The following is a 20,316-nucleotide window of genomic DNA, read 5'->3' as shown; positions in this document are numbered from 1 at the left end:
GCTGCCCCATTTCAAAGCCTTTCAAATGAGGCTGTGGCATGGCATTCTGGGGGCATGGTGGACGTTTTAAAACATGGTGGCCAGCAGTATGAGGAGTGGGGGGGGGGGGGAAGCACAAGTGAGTTTTGTGCCCCACCTCCCTCCCCACTTTCATGGCCTCTGGATGGGTCCACCTCAGCCTCCCATCCTCCTGCCCCAGAAATATTCCTGTCTTTCCTGCAGCATCCCTCTGTTGTTCCCGGTCTCTTCCCCCTCCTGCATTCTCAACAATCTATTGTTCTGGCAAGGACTCCAGTTGACAAAGCATCAGGCAGAGAAATGTTCTTGTTTGCCTTCCATACCTTCAGCCGCTCCTCCTCCACCGAGGATCCCTCCGACGCCTGCGGGGAGTTGCCTACAGAGCTGTTTCCCTGAGAGTCTTCTGCAGGGTCAGAAGGCAGCAGTTCCAGTGCCGACACTTTGGAGAGACCATTTCTCCCACCTCCCTGATCCTCCGTCCTGGAATGGGCACAAGTCCGTGTCCTGGTGTCCTGAGAGAGTTCCACAAACTTCTCCAAGGCGCTGAAGAAGTCGATCCTGTCCGTACCAAAGTCTGCCTGCTCAGGCAGGGACGTTACAGGTGGCGGGCTGTGTGAGCTGTGGTTCAAAACGTTTTCCAAACAAGATTCCAGCTCTTCCATCGGCATCAAGTGGATATTCCCATCTCCTTGCTTGAGGGCATCATTCTCTAAATCATCCACCGTCAAATCCGGAAATGCCGCAGCCACCTCCAAGGCTTCTCCCTGCTGCAGTAAGGCATCCGACGTGTTGCAGTTGTCCAGAGGAAATTTCGAGGCATCTAAACAACAGCCGGAGGAACACCCGTTGATGTTGTTCAAGTTCAACGTGTCCTCCATTTGCTCGGTGCCGAAGTCTCTTGGGGTAATCTCAAGTTGGACTACCCTCTCCTTGTGGCCTAAGTTCCCAACAGCATCAGCACCCAGATGGCACAAGTGTTCCATGGGCTGACTGGCAGGCAGCCCCGGAGACATTGGTGGGTGGTGGCTGCAGCTAGAGGTCTTGTTCTCCGAGATCTGGTCTGCCGAGGTGGTTATTTCCTTCTTGCTGACCTCCATCCCGGACTTGCCCATGGGCTCGTGGTGGTCCGAGAGGTCGCTGTCAGAGTGCGATCGCCACAGCTTGTTATGCCGCTGCTTACTGTAGGGAAAGGAAAGTAGAGGGAGAGAGAGAGAGAGAGAGAGAGAGAGAGAAAGAGAGAGAGAGAAAGAGAGAGAGAGAGAGAGAGAGAGAGAGAGAGAGAGAATTAACAATGACTTGGAAAATCGCTCAAAGACAGAATGAGAAGAATGCAGCAGGGGGCTGGTGGGGTGGAAGGCAGGGAATCGAAGCAGAATTTAATTTAATTTAATTTATTGGATTTCGTAGTCGCCCATCTGGCTGGCCATCCAGCCACTCTGGGCGACGTACAAAATGAACAAAATAGCACACAATGACACACCAATACAATAACATTAAAATCTAAAAGCTATGATGTTAAAATCTAGCCCACCCCAAAGGCCTGCCTGAAGAGCCCGGTCTTCACGGCCCGGCGGAAACTCATTGTAGAGGGGGCCCGGCGGAGATCATTTGGGAGGGAGTTCCAGAGGGTGGGGGCCACAATTGAAAAAGCCCTCTCTCTGGTCCTCACCAGTCTAGCTGTTTTGACTGGTGGGATGGAGAGAAGGCCTTTTGAGGCCGATCTTGTTAGGCGGCATAGCTGAAGGTGGAGCCGGAGCCAATGAAAGGCGGAACCAACTAATTTCGCCCCATAAGTTCTACAAGGTCAACCCCGAGACTAATCTGACAGGCAGTGCTGCTGCTTGGGCTGGACTCACCTTCGAGCAACAGGTAAAATTGCAGCAATACAAAAGCCAGGTCTCTCCCCTGCCCCCTTCATCCAGGTAAGCATGAGACACCACCACAGTTCTCAGCCAGGCAAAAGCACTTGAGGAGGGTGCAAAGCAGGGCTGGTGAGGGATGCGGTCTGGGGACAGTCCCCAGGGCTGGACGAAGAGCCCTAAAGGGCTTCCTGCTCCGGCTTTAAGGCAACAAATCATAAGCGGGAGGAGAAATATATTAAGCAAGCTTTCTTGGCACCAAGCGAGGGCAGCCGGAGGTGAGAAGCAGAGAAGTGGCACGATCCCTGTTGGAACCAGGTTCGCGATCTAAATATAGAAATGCTGGCTGGAGGGGGGGAGCTTGTTTTTCGCCCCGAGAGAAGGGACTTCACAGCCACAACACTCAAGTCATGCGCTTTTTGTCTCCAGTCAGATGTTGTGGTGCTGTTCATGCTTAGCCACCTGTTCCCAAAGTCACCTCATTACCCCTGGGGGCAAGGAGGGCACCTCCCGGGAAGGAAAGAAAGACAGGCAATCCGACTGTGTTGTTGTTGATGGGGAGGGCTGCAGCCTGGCCATCGTGGGTGCTTTCCCCAGTTTGCCCCACAGCCGCACTTCCAAACTCTTGCCCCTAGAGGGAGTGTAGACTCCATCTCGAAGCCGGACAGCATGGGAAGGAAGGGAGATGCCTTTGTCTTTGCATCCCTGCAACCCTGAGTGCAGAGATCGTGATAAAAGTCACTTATCTCATGTGCGCTTAAGAGAGGGACAACAGCCCCTCTCGCGGGGAAAAAAGCAAGCCATGCAAAAGCCCACAAAAGACGACACATCAAGCTGCTCAGCCCCTTCAGGGTTGCCACTGAAATGGGGTGCATTCCTAAAGGCGCCTGGATTGGTGTGTGTGTGTATGCCCAACTTCTACTCTCCCTTTCCATGCGATCTAACTCTTAAGCGTTGCAGGGTTGTTGAGGGACACAAAGGTTGCAACATCTGGGGTTTTCCAGTTTACGGAAAAGGAGAGCAAGGGACACGACAGAGGTGAACAAAATCACACACGGTTTGGATAGAGAGAAGTTTTCCTCCCTCTCTCATAATACTAGGCCTCACTGGGGTCATCCAATGACGCTGAATGGTGGAGGGCTCAGCAGGGAGAACATGCTTCTTCATGCAGGGAATAGTTAAGGTATGGAATTTGCTGCTATGAAATACAGTGACGGCCACCAGCTGGGATGGCTTTGCAATTCATGGAGGACTGGCTACCAGTCACAGTGGCCCTGTTCTCCCTCCAATGTGGGAGGCAGCGTGCCTTGGAATACCAACTTCTGGAAATGGCGGGAGGGGAGAGTGTTCTTGCGCTCAGATCTTGGCTGAAGGCTTCCTGTTGGGGCACCCGGTTGGCTACTGTCAGAACAGGGTGGTGGACTGGATGGGCCGCTTTGGCCTGACGCACCTAAACAGCTCTTCTTACGTTTTTCCAAAGGATTAGGCAAATTCATGGAGGAGAAGGCTACCAACCACGATAACCATGTTCTCCCTCCACTGCTGGAGAGTTACACGGAGGACACGTGCACTAATGGCAATTGGTGGCTTCATGTCAGTGGGGCTTTGGAATCCTATCCAGGTTTTAGTCTGAAATTTCAAGGAAGGAGCTCAGGCTAAAACCCAGAGCAGATTCCACTTCCCCACTTACAAGGGGCCACCAGCCGCCACTGATGTGGAGATCACACTGGGATGTGCCCCTGCCTGGACGTTGTGGCTGCATTACTCTGCTCCACCTCCAAACACCTACATGCTTGGACAGGAGTAAATGTTGGAGAAAATGCTCAGGGTTCCTGGGGTGGGGGGAGAGAAGAGAGAAACACTCCATGCGGTTCAGCTAAGCTACTGGATCCCAGTTCATGGGAACTGCAAGCGGGGACAGCTCAGGTCCTGCTCAAGGGCTCCCCATAACGAGCATCCAACTGGCCACTGAGAGAACAAAGGCCTACCTGGGCCTTTAGCCTGATGCAGCAAATGGGCTCTTCTAACGTTAGATTTCTAGGGGGAAACCCACAAGTAGCACATGGGGGGAGGAGGAGAGAGAGAGGGAGAGAGCAATGGGAGAGTGGGAGGAAGGAGGTTCAGCTGAACAGGACTTTGGCGACAGAATGCAACAGGGCCGGATGGGGCATTACAGCCATCATGGTTGGAATGCTGTGGCCCACAATCCCTCTTCTGAAAAGCTGTAACCGGAGAACCAAAGCCCCCCCCAACTTACATAATCAGCGGGCTCTGAAACCCAAGTCCCAATCATATGAACGTGAATCAGCGTTTGACTGCCGGGGGGGGGGGAGGCAGGGTTGGTAAACAAAGCTGCAAGACAGGAGGCAAACAACTTTAGCCAGACTGCGCTCCTTATGCTCATCACGAGAGGCATGTGTTATCTCCAGTACAAGCATGCCTCTGAATGCCATGAGGCTGCTGTGCTCGTGCCCTACCTGTGGGTTTCCTAGAGGCATCTGGTTGGACAATGCGAGAGCAGGACGCTGGACTAGGTGGCCTAGCTCAGATTTCAAAAGCACAAGTTGATAAGCCCCTTGCGCACATCAGGCTTCTGCCATGAACTCACTCAGGTGGACTCCGGTGAGCCTCACTCTCTCCCCCAGCCTCAGTACACACAGACACACCAGATTTGCTGTATGGCAATATTAAGTTGTATCCATCGTTAGACATACCCAGAGTAGACCGGCTGAAATGAATGGGCACGGCTAACTTAGGTCCGTTAATTCTCTGAGTAGAGCTGAGTTGGATGCAACCCTAAGCTCCTGATCCACTTCGCAGGCTTGTTGTGAGGATTACTGGAGAATAAATGAATGCAAAAGGCTTCGAACATTTGAAATGTGGTTTATAATAAATGTGTTGGGGTTTTGTATCATTGTTTTGGCCAGGACTTTGCAGCGGCCCTTGTAGGCTTTGAGTCACAAGCGCCTCCCAAAAGTTAAAAAGTTCAGGCCAGACCAGATAAAACTCCGCCAGCCTTTTCACGCATTTTTGACAGATGCCACCCCAAAACACACACACACACACACACACTTTTCAAAAGGCCCGACATCACAGTGACACCGCCTGGGAGCCACGTGGCAGCAAACTGGGATTTCTTTGGCAGGACAGAAAGTCTCTCTCTCTTTCCGTTCTCTGGAGGTCAGACAGGGACACACGCGCATGGGTAAGCGTTGGAAAGTTTGGGGGGGGGGGGAGAAGAGAGAAGGAAAAACACAGATGTACACACGCAAGACATATTGAGACATTTTTTTTCCCAATCGGATGATGGGATCTCGCATTACAAAAAACAACCCCATCGCTTTTGCACAAGAAAAGGAACTGGAATCCACAACACACAGATACAAGCAAAGACACAGGCGCTCGAAAGCTAGCCAGAAAGCCAAGTTGTTTTGCTGCTTTGGGGAAGAAGGTTGGAGGGGGGGAACACACACACAAAGCGTGCAAAACTAAAGGGCCTTTTAAAGGCTGACCTACGTTGTAATTTGTTCCCACTGCATTTGCATTTTTCCCCATTGCCGTCCATTTTGATACTGACTTTATTTTCACCTTGTTTGATTTTACCGTGAACCAACGTATTTTCTGTTGCATTCTGTAAGATGCTTTCATTGCCCCCTTTTTTCTGCAGGAGAGCAGTTCGAAGATATTCAACTAAAGACTATGCATTTGGGTTCTCCAACAACTCCCTCTCTTTTTAAGTAGGGCTGTTCTATAAAATTAGCTTCGCATCAAAACAATCGAAGTTTCTTTTGTCAAAGCTGAAATGCTGAAGAAGGCGGACGCTGACAACCCATGCAATACCCTGCTGGCTTTTCTACTCTGGACTAACCTACCTCACAGGGCTGTTGAGAGGAAACAAAAAAAAAGTGGGGGGGGCGGGAAAAAATAGGCACCATATTCACAGCTCCTTGGAGGAAGGGCAGGATGAAAATGGCGCAGTTGATTTCATGTAGGTAAATGATGCAGTTAATTTCCATAATGTAACATAATCCCCCTGCAGTGCTTGCCTTCCTGGTGTAAGTCATCCTTATATGCATAGAAGCAAGCCAGCACCCCTCAGAAACCAAAGATGGGAGGGCATGGTGTGAAGTGGGTTCTCCAAACCACAGTTACAAGGGATTCAAGAAAGCAATACATTAATTAGTTTATTATAGAATTGGAAGGGATCTTGAAGGTCATCTAATCCAACCCTCTGCTCAGTGGAAGGGTCTGCAACGCAGCAAGCAAATACAGCATCCCAGACAGATGTCCCTACAGCCCCTGCTTAAATACCTCCTGCGAAAGAGACTCCACCATGTCCCAAGGCACCCCAATCCCCTCTCAAACAGCTCTTTACTGGTAGGTAGCTTCTCTTTAATTTTTAGCCGAAATCTGCTTCCCTGCAGATTCCCACCCAATGGAAAGCATTCCCCTTATTTCCTGGAACTCATGGATACAAGATATTGCAGTGACTGTTAGTACAGATGCCTTCCTACTTTTCTTTTAATAAAAAGGGGGGTTGCATAAATTAATGGAATTACAGCCAATGGCTATTAGCCACAACAGTTAAACAGGACATCCATTGTCAGAAAGAGTGTGCCAGATACTGGGAATAAGCAAAAGGGACGGGTTTATCACTTTTGTGCCCTGCTTGTCACCTGGCTGTCCACTATTAGAGACAGAATGCTGGGCCAGAGGGCCGTTTTGGCCAGCTCAGACTCACCTGGCCAGGAGGATGCCCTGATACTCCTCTAGCTGCCGCATGAAGCTGGGGTTGGGCTTGGTGACCGTGCGGCGGTCCTTCACGTAGTCGTAGGCCCGGTTGAGGTTCCAGCCGTACTCCTTCATGGCATACGCAATCACTGTGGAGGCTGACCGGCTGACCCCCATCTTGCAGTGAACCAGGCACTTGGATCCATTCTTCCTACAAGACGATCATTGCAAGGGGAGAAAGGTATGTGAAAAGTTAGAACGGCCGCTAGCCACGATGGGTAGGCGCTACCCTCCACTGTCTGAGGCAGCTGCCCTCAGAATACCAGTTGTTGGGATTCACAAGTGGGGAGGGTTGCTGTTTCACTCATATCTTGCTTGCAGGCTTCCCATAAACATAATTATTCATTTATTTGTTGCCTAACACAAACATCTCTAGGCTGTTTACATCCATAAAAACCCATCAAATTTAACCATCAGACAGTTACACCCCCCTTCAAAATATAACAGAAGCAGAAATAAGGATCCTAATCATATTCCCTCAGAAGCCTGTGAGAAGAGGTACATCTTAATCTGACACCGAAAGGGTGATAATGCTGGTGCCAGGCGGGCTTCGCTGGGGAGAGCATGCTGGAGACAGAATAAGTAAAAGCTGCATATCAGCTCTTGCCAACCTGGTGCCCTCCAGATGATTTGGACTACTGCTCCCTTCAGCTTCAAGATGGCAATAGGGCAGCCTTTCCCAACTAGCGGGCCACCAGATGTTGTTGGACCACAACTCCCATCAGCCTCAGCCAGCATTGCCAATGGTCAGGAAAGATGGGAATTGTGGTCCAACAACATCTGGAGGCACACTGGTTGGGAAAGGCTGTACTAGGGGCTGCCGCCACTGCTCGCTTCGTTCCCCCACAGGTTGCCAAGCCTCCCCATCCAGGTCACAAAAGCTTTCCCTGTTGTCCATCCCCACAGGTCAGTTGTATGAGAGCATCATTTGAGTGTATCACATCTGGGCACCTCCGTTGACTGCCGTATGGCTGGGCGTCTAGTTCACCCTACTCAGTCGCTCAGCTGCCTCTTTGCTCACCCGGCCGCCCACCTCCCTCTCTTATGGCCTCACTCGCTCGCTTGCTCTGCACCTCGCCCACCATCGTCACCTCCCTTCCCGCTGTAGCCTGCAGTGCCACCTGCCTGTGGCAAAGCAAACTGCAGCATGATTACTTTTCACCTTTTTATGTATATACGAAGATACACACACGTTAAGCACGTGTGAGAGAGAATGTGTGTGTATATGTACACCCACACATGCATAGATAGACAGATGGATAGATAGATACACACACGTGGATATCTATCTCTACAATTCTCTACACATCTTTATATCTCTACACACATACAAGCAGGGGTTCCCACTTTATCATTAAAGTAACACGCTTCATTATTTTTTATATAAGGACTTGCTTTGCTTTGGAGATGAATTTGTAGGTGTCATTCCAGTAAGCCAACAGATCTGTTGCCTCTTCATCGTAAACACGGATGTTGTGGTACTCGAAAACTCCAGGGAAGAAGTTATCAATCTCTCGGGTGACGTTCAAAATGTACCGCACCCTAAGCGGAAACAGAAAGGATGATACTGCTGGGTTAAGAGGAGGAAAGAGAGAGAGACACACACACATTTCCAAAGCAGGGGGAAGAAGATGGCAAGGAAGAAGCTACCCCCCCCCAAAAGCTCCATCTGCTTTGATTTGACACAAGGGCACACAACTGGGATCACATAAGCCTTGTGATGCCAATTTTAACACGCACACACGCCCTTGAACTACTAAAACTGACAGGTGAAGCGAGGTAGAACAGTAGATTCCTTGTACCTTAAAGGTACAAGAGGAAAGGCAATCCTCATTCACTTATGAACTGCATGCATATTAGGGGATGGAGGGGCTCCTAACTGAAGATCACTTTAAGATAGGTTAGATGCCTCTTGCAACAGGGATGGGGAGCCTGTGGCCCTCTGCACGCTGCAGGCCTCTCACCCCTGGGTTAAAGTAACAGAAGTGGGTTCCTAGAGTTGAGAAACAGGCCGTAGAGAAGGAAATGGCTAAGGCAGCCTTCCCCAACCTGTCCCTCCTCTGCCCCAGATGTTGTTGGACTTCCAATTCCCAGCTGATGTAGAAGAGCCCAGTGGTCAGGGATGATGGGAGTTCTAGCCCAACAAGATCTGAAGGGCACATGGGTTGGCTACTCCTGCTTTGAGAGCAACCACTTGGGGACAGGGGTGCTGTCCCTGTCTGCAAAGTAGGGAAGGTCTCAGCAAGGCTGGAGCTAAGCTGTTTGCCCGGGGGGCTTACCCTCGATTCTGCAGATCTTCCAGATTGGAGGCATTCCACTCTGAACCCTGCACAGAGAAGGGAGAAGATATTTGGGGGGCGGGGTGGGTGGAGAGTGGGAAAAAACATACATCAGTCAAGAACAGGGCTGGTTGTACAAATACAGGACAACCACAACAACAACGGGGGTGGAAAGAGTTCCCCAGTTGAAGGCGGTGCAGGCGTTTTTAATTTTTCTGCAAATTTTAAGAGGAGCCCGCTTGGGAGAAGAGAGAGTGCGGGCACGACAAGTGAAGCCATTGAGAGAAGAGATCCTGTTCCCTCGCTGGTGGGTCCTAGCGGCAGAGTCCCCACTTCCCATGCTGAAGGGCCCAGGCTCAGCCATTACTGTAGTGGCAAATCCAGAAGTGCAAGGTCCCTTCACGATACTCACAACCACAGCCACCCCCCCATGTTGGCTGCTGGGTTGAGAATGAGATTCTTGTTAATGCCTTCTCCAACAACAACAGACGCCCCTAGGAGCCATTAAGCACAACTGTTAGCTGTTGTTAGCGGCTGAAAAGAGTCTTTCCAGTGGCCGACTCATCTCCTTTCACTCTGACTGACTCCAGACAGCAGGAAAGGACAAGGAAGCATGTTAGAAGACTCTTCTCAGTGACTAACACACTGCCCTTTCATGCTGATTGGCTTGTTGGATGCTTGGAGACATAGGGACCCTGATCCCAAAAAAGCAAGGGGACTAAGACCCCCTGAGACCCTGGACAACTTCACCTCTGGGTTCAACTCCTGGCAGCATCTCCAGGAAGGGCTGGGTGGGGGGGGGGAGAAGACTCCTGCCTGCAACCCTGGAGAGCTACTGCCAAGCTAGATGGACTGAGAGTCATAGAACAGTAGAGTTGGAAGGGGCCTATAAGGCCATCAAGTCCAACCCCCTGCTCAATGCAGGGATCCAAATCAAAGCATTCCTGACAGATGGCTGTCAATACCAAGCTAAGTAGGCCAGCGGACTGGCTCAGTGTAAGGCCCAGCTTCTTAAGTCTGTTCTGTGGAGAAGGGAACCACAAGGCACCTTGTGCAGTCCTTCCGGCGTCAAGCAAAGACTTTCCTATTTCAACAAGCTTTTGGTACTGATGGATATTAAAGTTAGGACTGCCGGGACCTGCACTGCTAATGCCAAATATCATTACTTTAAATTGGCTTTGATCCTCTTTTAGCTATCAGTTTGAATGGTTTTAATATTGGATATCGTTTAATTCTATTTTAATGTAGATTTGGTATGTTTTAATTATATGTGTTTTTATCTGGACGCCGCCGTGAGTTCCAGTGTTGGAAGGATGGCGGGATATAAAGAAAGAATTGTAATAAAAAAGGATCTTGGCATGCAGGAGAGGTCCCAAGTCTGATCTCTGGCACCTCCAGTCCAAAAAGGGAGGCACGCGATGGGGAAGATCCTTCGCAGCCCAAGACCCTGGAGAGCTGCTGCCTGATAACAGCAGGCCTGGCATGAGCCAACTTTCTGGGTCTTCTCCCCCCACCTTCCTGGCAATGCTTAACAGGGAATCCCAAGCCTTCAAAGTTAACTTGAAAACAGCAGATGGTGAGCGAGGGTCCCTTCCCCCAAAACAAGTGCTGGTGGGTTGGGATGAGTAACAAAGGATTTTTTTTTAAAAAAGGAGAGAAGCAGCAAGGGCTCCGACCCATAGCAGGTTTTGTTGTTGGCTTTAAAATAGCAAGGAGCAGGTTAAGAAATTATTAAAAGGTGAACTGTCTCCCTGCCGACTGATATGAACAGGCCTCCAGGTCCAGAGAGCGGGAAACACTCCGCAGAGCTGCCGATTCATCCGCAGGCGCGGCATCGGGAGACGTGCCTTGGCAGCAGGCAAACTTGGGCGTTGCAAGAGCCCGGAGTTTACACTGCTGGGAAAGGGGACGATGACTGACGGCTCTATCGCCGTTTCCACCCGCAGCATCGCCATCCGCACCGTTGGAAGCGAAGTCCCACCTGCCAGACTGACGCAAGCCCTTCCTGTGTTTGTGCTCAAGCTTTCCCCAGGACCATTCTTCCCGTTGCCTCCTCCCAAAAGAGCGGGAAGGGGGGGGAGGACGCTCCAACAACTTCAGGAATCCGAGTCCCGGCACAGCCAGAGGCATCCGTGAACACAGACTGAACACCTGCCTTGTGGGGAAGCGAGCCGCTGCAGGGACACTCGCGCCTGTCCCTTGTTAAGATGGGCCTATCCACTCCCCCTGGCCTTTGTATTTTGCTTATGTAACGCACCACATTTAACAACAATACACGTACATCAAGTTATTATCTCAGTCTCTGTAGATAAAAGATAATTTGTGCCACTCAGTCATGGTTAACTGTGACCAAGCAGCGGAAGTGGAGGTATGTAGATGACGGGGATGGCGCTATATATGGTAGGGCCAATCAGGCTTGGTTTCTCAGCAAGGAGCAGGTTAAGCTCCTCAAGAACATTCTAGCTGCTGCCAGCAATGGAACGTTGGCAAACATTATGGTTTCTGCAAGGGACATGGAAAAGTCAGTTTGGCTGGGCAGAGAAAGTGTTACAGAAAGCTTAGGGACAGGAAAGGCTGTGTGTAGCTGGCATGATCTGTCTGCATCGGAGAGAGAGAGTGAGAAATGGGACTGGCACAGCCTTTTAATCCACTCTGCCAAACAACCAGCAAATCTTGGCACCTCCTTTCCAAGCCTTTCAATTCCAGCAGGTCATTACAAAAATTCTGTAACTCAAACAATGTCAGTTTTCCTTATTCCTCCTCCCTCCCCCATCCCTCTTCCTTTTGTGTTGCATCTTTCAGATAGGAAGCCTGAGAAGCAGGGCTACCTTGTCCCTTGAATTTATAAGCTACTCTGGAAGCCTTGTTTTTTTGACTGAAGTGCAGAGATTTTTTAAAAAAGGAAGGAAGTACAGAGGCAAGGAAGCTGACAGGGTTCATTCAAGTTTCACAGAGCTCTTCACAAAAAGAGTCAGAGGTGCAGAACAGAATCTAAGAACTATGAAATCAGGAGGTCCCCAGTTCGAATCTCATCTCTGCCACAAATGAATAGGTGGACCCATCAGCAAGTCACACTCCCCCCCTCCCAGTCTCATTTTCAATGTGGGGTGATAAAAGGAGCCTTGCCTCACACCGAGGGTTTAGAAAGGGTTACAACAAGGCAGTGCACAAGAAGCACACACGAAACCGTTATAAACACGGTTCAGCGCTCTCAGTAAGAGAAGACGTATGGAAGACGCGCTCTCTCATGCTGCTTGCCAGACCCTTACCAGAAAGACGTGATCGAAGATCTGCGTGGGGCTGTCCATCTGGCCGAGGATGACGATCATCTCATTATCGATGAACTCCTTGAACTCCCGCAGGTTGCACGCCATCTGCATCTCCAGCTCTGTTCGGATCTTGGGGAGGGGGAGGAGCACAGAGGCTGCCTTGAGACTGGGCGTTACATCCCTCGACCCCCCTCCCCTTGATTTGCCCTCCACTCATACCCTTCTGCCGACCCCCTCCTTTATTTTATGACACATATACCCCCCAGATGTCCAAAGCAAGCTGAAACTGAATGACAGGGAGGCAAAACTCTTAGGAGGTCCCAGGTTTGACCCCTTGAATCTCCAGGCAGGGCTGGGAAAAACCTCCTGCCTGAAACCCTGGGGAGCTGCTGCCAGCCGGTGTCGACAGTACTGAGCTAGATAGACCAATAAAGCGGCTTCCTGCATTCCTATATAATGCAGCCCTTTATTCAGAAGTACAAGGACTAGAATCTTGCTTTGTTTTTAGGGGATGGGCCACAGCTCACTGGCAGAGCATCTCCTTTGTATGCAGGAGGTCCCCAGTGGCATCTCCAGGTAGGGCTGGAACCATGGACAGCCGCTACCAGTCCGTGTCGACCGCACTGAGCTAGATGGACCAAGGGCCTGACCAGTGCATGAGGCACTTTTCTACGTCCTATGCCAGTTGCCCTCTGTTTCCCAGCAGGGAGCTGCAGACTGGGATTAGGAATGAAGGGTGGGATGGGGGTGGTGGTGGGGGCAACCAGGTGTGTGTCCTCCCCCTGCCCATCAGAACACCCAGGAGGTGGCAAAAGTAGCTTCCCCCTCTCTCCTGCCATCCGGGTGCTCCAGGGCCAGCTTTGCTGCCCTGCTTCCCCCTTCAGCTGGGCTTGATGGTGCGCAGCTGGCCGGCTCACCTCCTTGGACGTGATGTTCTCCAGGTCTTTCTGCATCATGATCTCCCTCAGTTTGGTCTTTATTAACCTCTCTGTGCGTTCACGTTCTGTTGGGCTGCAGGGGGGTGGGTGGGGGGAGGAAGGGAAGAAAGAATAGTTTTTGGGCATCTGTTTACTGGGTGGGGGCTGTGGCATCATACGGTCATTTGCCTCGAGACACACTGCAGGAATGGCAATTCTCAAACTGGGGTTGGGAGCCTTTTTCAGACCATTCTGGGCAACCTTCCAGGGTGGGCAGGGCCACAGGCAAAAATGGGCGGAGCAATGCACGTAAATTTTACCTTTGCAGAGTAGGCTAGTTTCGACACTTGCACGCCTCTCTCTGTTCTTCATCCAGACAAGCAAGGGGCATTTCCCAAGTTCAAAGACAGGCAGAGACATGCAAAGCAGGGCTGGCGAGGGATGAGGCTTGGGTAGGAGTCTGAGGGCCACATCAAGAGGCCTGCAAGGCCACGTTTGGCCCCCGTACCTGAGGTTCCCGCACCTGTTCGAAATGACCTCAAAGCACAGCAAGCCACACCGGGGGCAGGAGTTTCAACCCTCGTCTGCCCACATTCATTCTTACATTCATTCATTCTTTCTCCCACCCTTCCCCCCAAGTAGGAGCTCAGGGCAGTGTGAAGACTTAATTTATCAAATCAAGGCACACGGTTCTTTAGAGCACAGGTTGGGAACTTGTGGCCCTCCAAATGCTGCTGGACCCCAGCTCCCATCAATCATCATCCCTGACCTTTGACCATGCTGGCTGGGGCTGATGGGAGTTGCCGTCCCACAGCATCAGGAGGGCCACAGGTTCCCCACCTCTGTAATACAGCCTCAGGACAATACCGAAATAGATGGACCATTGGCCTGACTCTATATAAAGCAGCTTCCCACGTTCCTGGAGTTACTGGGGCCAAGGTCAGCCAGGGAGCCTGGCAGAAGAGCAGGGATCCAAACTTGGACCTCTCCACTCAGACAAGCTAACCAGGCTCTCCCACCCAGATTCCATTCTACAGTCTCCTGGCCCTGCAGAGTTATGCTGCTGCCTCCCTCCCCCCCTGCTGTGGCACCTTCCTTGGAAAGGTAACAGGCTCCACGCTTCCTTATAGGGAATGCACAACCCAGCCAGCACCCGTGGGCACATTCCAGCACCCTCTGCGGCCTTATCACTGGCTGTAAAAATAGCTGAGGCTAATCAGCAAGGATGATGGTACTCTGGGACTGGGAAGCCTGTTAAAAAAATGTCTCACACATATGCCGTTGTTCTGTTCCCAAGAAGCCTCTGGCTGGATCAGACAAAAGTGGGCCCATTTAGGCCAGACGGATGCCTCTGGGAAGCCCACCAACAGGGACTGGAGGCAGCCAGGCTCCCTAGCTGTTTGTCCTCACCATTTGTTGCTCAGATGAAGACTGCCTCTGAATGTGGAAGTCTGATTAAAGCCAGCATTCTCAAAACCTGGTGACCTCCAGATGTTCCCTGTAGTTTGTGCCTATGCCACAGCTCATCAACCCCTAAGTGTATGCGAGAGTTCATAACTGAACAAACGAACCCATCAGTAATAAAAAGTTAACCTCAACATCTGGCTGAGGGGTAATCCTTGCTAAACAAGCCCAGCTGACAGGCGGGACAGGCCGCCAGAGGAAGGGGCATGGCCGCGGATCTACTCACACATCAGTGAAGAGGGCAGGGGAATCTGGCCGGTGGGACTGGACATCTTGCATGGCATTCCATTCGTTGACCGAGGACTGGTCCGAGTTGATGCGGCTCTCGTAGTAACTGACCCAAGTGAGGAAGAGGCTCCCCGGGTAGTAGTTGTTGATCCGAGCCACTTCGCAGGCCTTGTGAAGGCTCTGTAGGGCAGACCTGGGGCCAAGGAGGAAGAAGAGGAGGAGCACAGATATAAGCCTGGTGATGAGAAACAGCCATCATGCGGACACAGATGAGCGATGACTGAATATGTTTTACACCCTCCCCTTATGCACCCAGAGCATCTCCGAGGCAGACCTTAAGAGTCTGTAGGGCAGGTCTGCAAGAAGGTAGCCCCAAGTGCAATAACCTGGCATCTCCAGTGAAACACATTAACACACACAATGTACTCTTTCTATTCCACTGATTGTAGTAACTTTAAAAACACCTATTTTTAAAAATCTGTAGCGAATGTGGCTTGGTTCTGCATTATCTCCTCATAAGCTTCCGGGGTACCTTCCTCTCTCACACCCCAGAGTTCTCCAGAGTACAGTTTGAATGCCAATGCATCTCTCTCTCTCTCTCCCTCCCCCCCCCCACACACACATGCAAAGCTCAATCTCACATTGTGCCAAATTCTTCTCTCTGCACGGAGGATAAGGCTACCAATGGCTATGTTCTCCCTCTACCATCGGAGGCAGGATGCTGGGAATCACAGGTGGGAAGAGTTGCTGTTGTGCTCAGGTCCAGTTTGTGGGCTTCTCAGAAGAGGCACAGAATCATAGAATGGTAGAGTTGGAAGGGGCCTGTAAGGCCATCGAGTCCAACGCCCTGCTCAGTGCAGGAATCCAAGTTAAAGCATATCCAACAGGTAGCATCTGCCTGGCCACTGTAAGAACAGGATACTGGGCTATAATTGGCCCCCTCTGGCCTGTTCCGGCTTTAAGGCTCTTCTGATTTGCCTCATGTTTTTATTCCAAACCATTCTGGAGAAACAGGAATCGTGGGAACCAGCCACACCCATTCCAGCCACCTGACGGGCTAAAGCCCATCATGGGTTGTGCTCTTGTTTAGAAATGTCCCCAGATGCTTTCTAAGAAGGAACAGCCCCCACCGCACTCCACCTATTTTGAGATGACGCTCTAACTTTGCTTTTAACCTAGATCTCTCAGGTCACAGGCAAAGACACACAGTCTCCACACACACACACATTTCAAACTCAATGGGTGACACATTTCGAAAGAGTGAAAGCGATCCCGACTCAGTGAATCCACAAATCTGGAAGGAGGGGCAGGCACGGAGGAGAGGAAGAATCCCAATGAGAACTGGCCTATAAAGGAAAAGGGTTATGCTGCCAGTGAAGGAGATGCAAACTGGACTTAAAAAGCACTGCTTGGTCTTCAGATGCCGAAGAGGAGCCCTTTATTAACATCACCAGCAATTTAAGTGCGCCTGAGACGCCGGGCTCATTTCACCAGCTCTTCTGAAAGGCTTCCTGTCCCTGAGCTGTTCTTGTTCCAGCTGTTGCTTTTAGGAATTGGTGCCCAAGTATACTTTTCGCCCCTCTTCCCTCCCTCTCCCTATTTCCTTATGTGTCATGTCTTTTTTTTTAGGTTGTAAGCCTGCAGGCAGGGGATTGTTTAGTTTTAACTGGTTGTATGTAAAGTGTTCAAGGAGCCTTCTTGGGAGAAGAGCGGGATACAAAGGCTCTGAAATGAATAAACAGGCAGCAGAGGGCTCTCTACTATGGAGGTCCAAGGCTCACTCTAGCCTCCAAGGGCTTCTCATCAGGTACTCAAGAGTAGGCCACGTTTTGAAGAACACCTCTCCCACACCCCGCAAACCTTCTCTACGAAGCTGCATGTAAAAACATATAGGAGCAGAGGCTCTCCTCACCACATGGCTTGCACAGACACCGGCTTGAAGATGTGCAGTCGGTTATCTGTCGAGACGCTGAAGCCCCTGAAAAGAAGGGAAAGAGTGACAGCAGTCAATCAGCAAAATGACTGTGAGGACGCTCAGCGCCAGTCAGAAGAGGCCCGAGTGCTCTTCCTGGTGGGGAAGCGAGGAGGCTGTAGGGCAGCCCTGGCTAACCTAGAGCCCTTCCAGATGATGGCTGGGGCTGATGTGGGGGAGTCGTAGTTCAGGCAGGCTTTTGGGGTGGGCTAGATTTCATCATCATTGTTTTCAGATTTTTAATGTCTATTATATTTGTATGCCTATTTTGTACGTCGCCCAGAGTGGCTGGATAGCCAGCCAGATGGGTGACTAAGAAATTAATTAAATAAATAAATAAATAAAACATCTAGAGGGCACCAGGTTGGCCAAGGCTGTCCTACTGCCTCCTGAAAGGCAATGGGGGGGTGGAGGCGGAGGGAGGCAAGGGCCTACAGGAGATGGTTTGATGGGGGGGGGAAGACTCTTCTTACCCATCGCCGTCCAGATGGATGAGGGCATCGCTCCAGAGTGGCAGGACCAGCCCCATTGTACAAACACTACTGTGGAAAAAAAGAGAGAGATAAGGATGACCCTGTTTTTCACTGCAAGGGAATCCTTTATTTTTTTAAAAAAGGCCATGGAGGAGGGAGGGGCATTTTAATACACCAGCACAGACTTCAGCAGATCCCACTTATTGAGGGGGAGCTAGGCTGTTCCCTAAAAGGTGAGGCGGGTACTCACTGGTGCCAAGGACGTCTCCTGCCCCCACCCAAAGTGGCCTGATGACTTTTGGTGCAATGTGATGCGACGTTATGTGCCTGTTTCAAGCAGCCAAGTCTCAACACAAGTTCAGCATGCTGATCGCCTCTAGGCTGCTTCCCCAGTCAAGCTGAGGCATTGCCTTTCTCCCATGAAAAGTGCACAGAGCAGAAGGAGGAAGTTGGAAAGAGTGACACTCTTTCCTGTTTCCTCTTTCAGCTCTATGTGCTTCTTGCGGCTCAGATTAGTTCTACTGGATCTGACTTTTTGAATCCTTTGGAATTCGAAATCTTTTGGAAAAGCAGAGAGAGAGAGAGAGAGAATGTGATGTCTATGTGTGTACACTTTCTTTCTGTGGGAGGAATGGGGGGCGCACTGTTCTGAGGGAGAGAAGTGACCAGAGGGGCGGCGCCATGAGATTAACTCAAAACTCCAAATGTGCCCACGGGCCTACAAAGCACAGCAACCCCCTATGTAGCACATTATCCACCAATGCCCTTCCCCATGGCCAAGATCCCCCTGTAACATTTGCTCGCACGTAAGGCACATCCCATAATTATTCTCAGCAATGTTACAGTCTTTCGCCCTGGTACATTCTCAACCTGCTTTGTTTCATGATAAGCTTGGTGTGTGTGTGTGTGAGAGAGACAGAGGTGGGAAGGAGAACTGGCGATGGCGAGTTTATTAATTGCCCCTTGAGTGGCCTCTCTTAATTCTTCAGTGTCAGTTTCTGTTCCCACAAAGGAGAGAAAGAGGAAGACTTAATTACTGATCCATTCTCTCTCTCCCTGTGCCCCCCAGTATTAAGGAGTTCATAGCAAAATAGCTATAAAACCCTGCAGAACTTTTTCTGACCAGGGGAAAACAGACAGAGGGCAGGGGGAAAGAAAGAGAGCGCTGGCGGATCACATTCCTTTCATGATGGTATTGTTTTGACTGTCAGTTTGGATGGCTCTTTCCTGCAAGGCACCCTTGGACAGCTTGTTGGAAAGGAGCCACATTCCTATTTTTTATTTTTTTATTTATAATCAACAGAGAAAGCATCACACAGACACACACACCCCCAACACACAGCGAAACACCAGCAGCCAGAAGAGGGCTGCTTAAAGCCATGTGCATGTGGGGGAAATGAGATGAGCTCATGGAAAAAGGGGGGTGGGGTGGGAGAGAAGAGAAAAAGGGCACCTCTGAACGGCCTCCCAAGAGACTGTGGAGATATTTTTAGGGATCTTCTCCACCCTCCGCTTCTACCAAAGACCCCAGCAACAAGGCTAAATTGAGTTTGTAAATACTAAACGGGTCAGAGGGGAGGGATATTTAGTGTCCGAGCAAGGCAGAGAAACCTGAGCAAGGCTGTGAGTGACAGGCAAACTTCTTCCACCGGACCCACACAAACTGAAACAGCATCAAGCCAAACCACTTTGCAGCCAAACTGGAATGAGAGTCAAGAGCAAAGCCGGTGTGTGGTTGGAGCGTTGAGCCAGGAGCTGGGAGAACAGGGATCAAATCCCTGCACAGCCAGGCAGCTCACTGCAGCGACCGGTCCTCACAGCCTACACTACCTTGCAGGGCTGATGTGGGGATAGAGCTTAGAACCCTGTATGCCCCACCCTTGAGCACCTTGGAGGGAAGGTGGGATGCATACGTAATAAACAATTTTTATCCTTCAAGGACATTTTTGAAAGAAGCAGCCCAAAGCCAGACATTTTCACTCACGCCGATTAAGGCTCCGTCTCCGTCATGTGATCTAGGGTATTGTCAGAAGAGCGACAGAGCCCGGGATTATCCCAGTCACTGACCCAATGTGCCTTCAAGCCAGGCCTCACCTAGGCAAGGGGGTCGTGGCTGTGTGCGCCCCACGTTTAAGGCCCGGCTGCTGCCAGGATGATCTGCAGCAATCCCCGCCATCAGCTGGAAGGGGTCCAGCGGCTGTCTCTCTGCGACACGGCTGCTCACCCGGGCAAGCGCTGGAGAGGGGTTTTAAGGCGAAGGGAGTGGGCGTCCCACTCAGCTGCCCTCGTTTCTGACTTGGTCTGCATTCCGACATTCCTTCTCCAAGGAGTGTAAAGTGGCCTGCCTGGTTTCCCCCTCCATTTTACCCCACAATAATAACTCTTCTAGCAAGGTGTTAATGGCTTTTAAGGAAGAGGGAGGCAGCCAAGATGCATTTATCTTGAACTTTTTGGTAACGTTGCTGTACACCGCCCTGAAGTCTTCTGAGAGGGCAGTGTTTAAATACTTTCAATAAATAAATAAATAAATACTTTTTTTTTTTAATGACGACTTGGCATCCAGGTAGTTAGGGATCTTATATCACATGCACATTTATGTGTCTATTTCATACAACACAATCCGCTTCAGCTAGTTGTGGGGAGGGCTGGTTGGCACCAATACCCTATTCCTCCCAGCCCCACTGCCCCCTCAGTACTGCAAAGAGCAGTCCGTCATCCCGCACACACCTACTTTGAGATTTGCACTGTCAACACGCTTCACAGCCTTGAGGAAGAGAAACTTATGCTTTGTGATAACACCACTTTTTGGGGGGAGGGAGAAGAGGGAAGGAAATAGGAGGAAGGAGAAGGACTCCAGCATGCTCATTTAGGACCTAATTCTCAGTTCCCCATCTCAAAAGCTATTGGGAGACCTCTCTTCCTTGATTAATTGCCCAATCCTTCTCAAAAGCCATATTGGCTAGTGGTCATCACCTCTTTGCAAGCTAGTTATGCATCATGTCTGAAAAAGCAGCGCTGTGGAGTCAGAGTCGTGGAGTCAGAAGCC

General features: G+C 50.6%; 1 protein-coding gene across 1 annotated transcript in view; it reads right to left on the bottom strand.

The window, feature by feature from the left end:
* The window catches only part of SSH2 (slingshot protein phosphatase 2), a 124,138-nt gene that overhangs the window by 7,823 nt on the left and 95,999 nt on the right, over positions 1–20,316 (bottom strand). Inside the window, exons 6-14 of the mRNA XM_061605339.1 lie at positions 17,271–17,339; positions 16,738–16,803; positions 14,824–15,018; positions 13,134–13,227; positions 12,217–12,345; positions 8,948–8,994; positions 8,060–8,210; positions 6,619–6,815; positions 342–1,197 (exon numbers count right to left, since the gene is read on the bottom strand). Coding sequence (XP_061461323.1) covers positions 342–1,197; positions 6,619–6,815; positions 8,060–8,210; positions 8,948–8,994; positions 12,217–12,345; positions 13,134–13,227; positions 14,824–15,018; positions 16,738–16,803; positions 17,271–17,339 — 1,804 coding nt within the window. The remainder of the gene's footprint in view (positions 1–341; positions 1,198–6,618; positions 6,816–8,059; positions 8,211–8,947; positions 8,995–12,216; positions 12,346–13,133; positions 13,228–14,823; positions 15,019–16,737; positions 16,804–17,270; positions 17,340–20,316) is intronic.

This window comes from Rhineura floridana, chromosome 21 (assembly GCF_030035675.1).
Source record: "Rhineura floridana isolate rRhiFlo1 chromosome 21, rRhiFlo1.hap2, whole genome shotgun sequence".
In the NCBI taxonomy this organism is placed as follows: domain Eukaryota; kingdom Metazoa; phylum Chordata; class Lepidosauria; order Squamata; family Rhineuridae; genus Rhineura; species Rhineura floridana.
The sequence above is the reverse complement of the archived record's forward strand: the minus strand, read 5'-3'. Positions and strand labels throughout refer to the sequence as shown.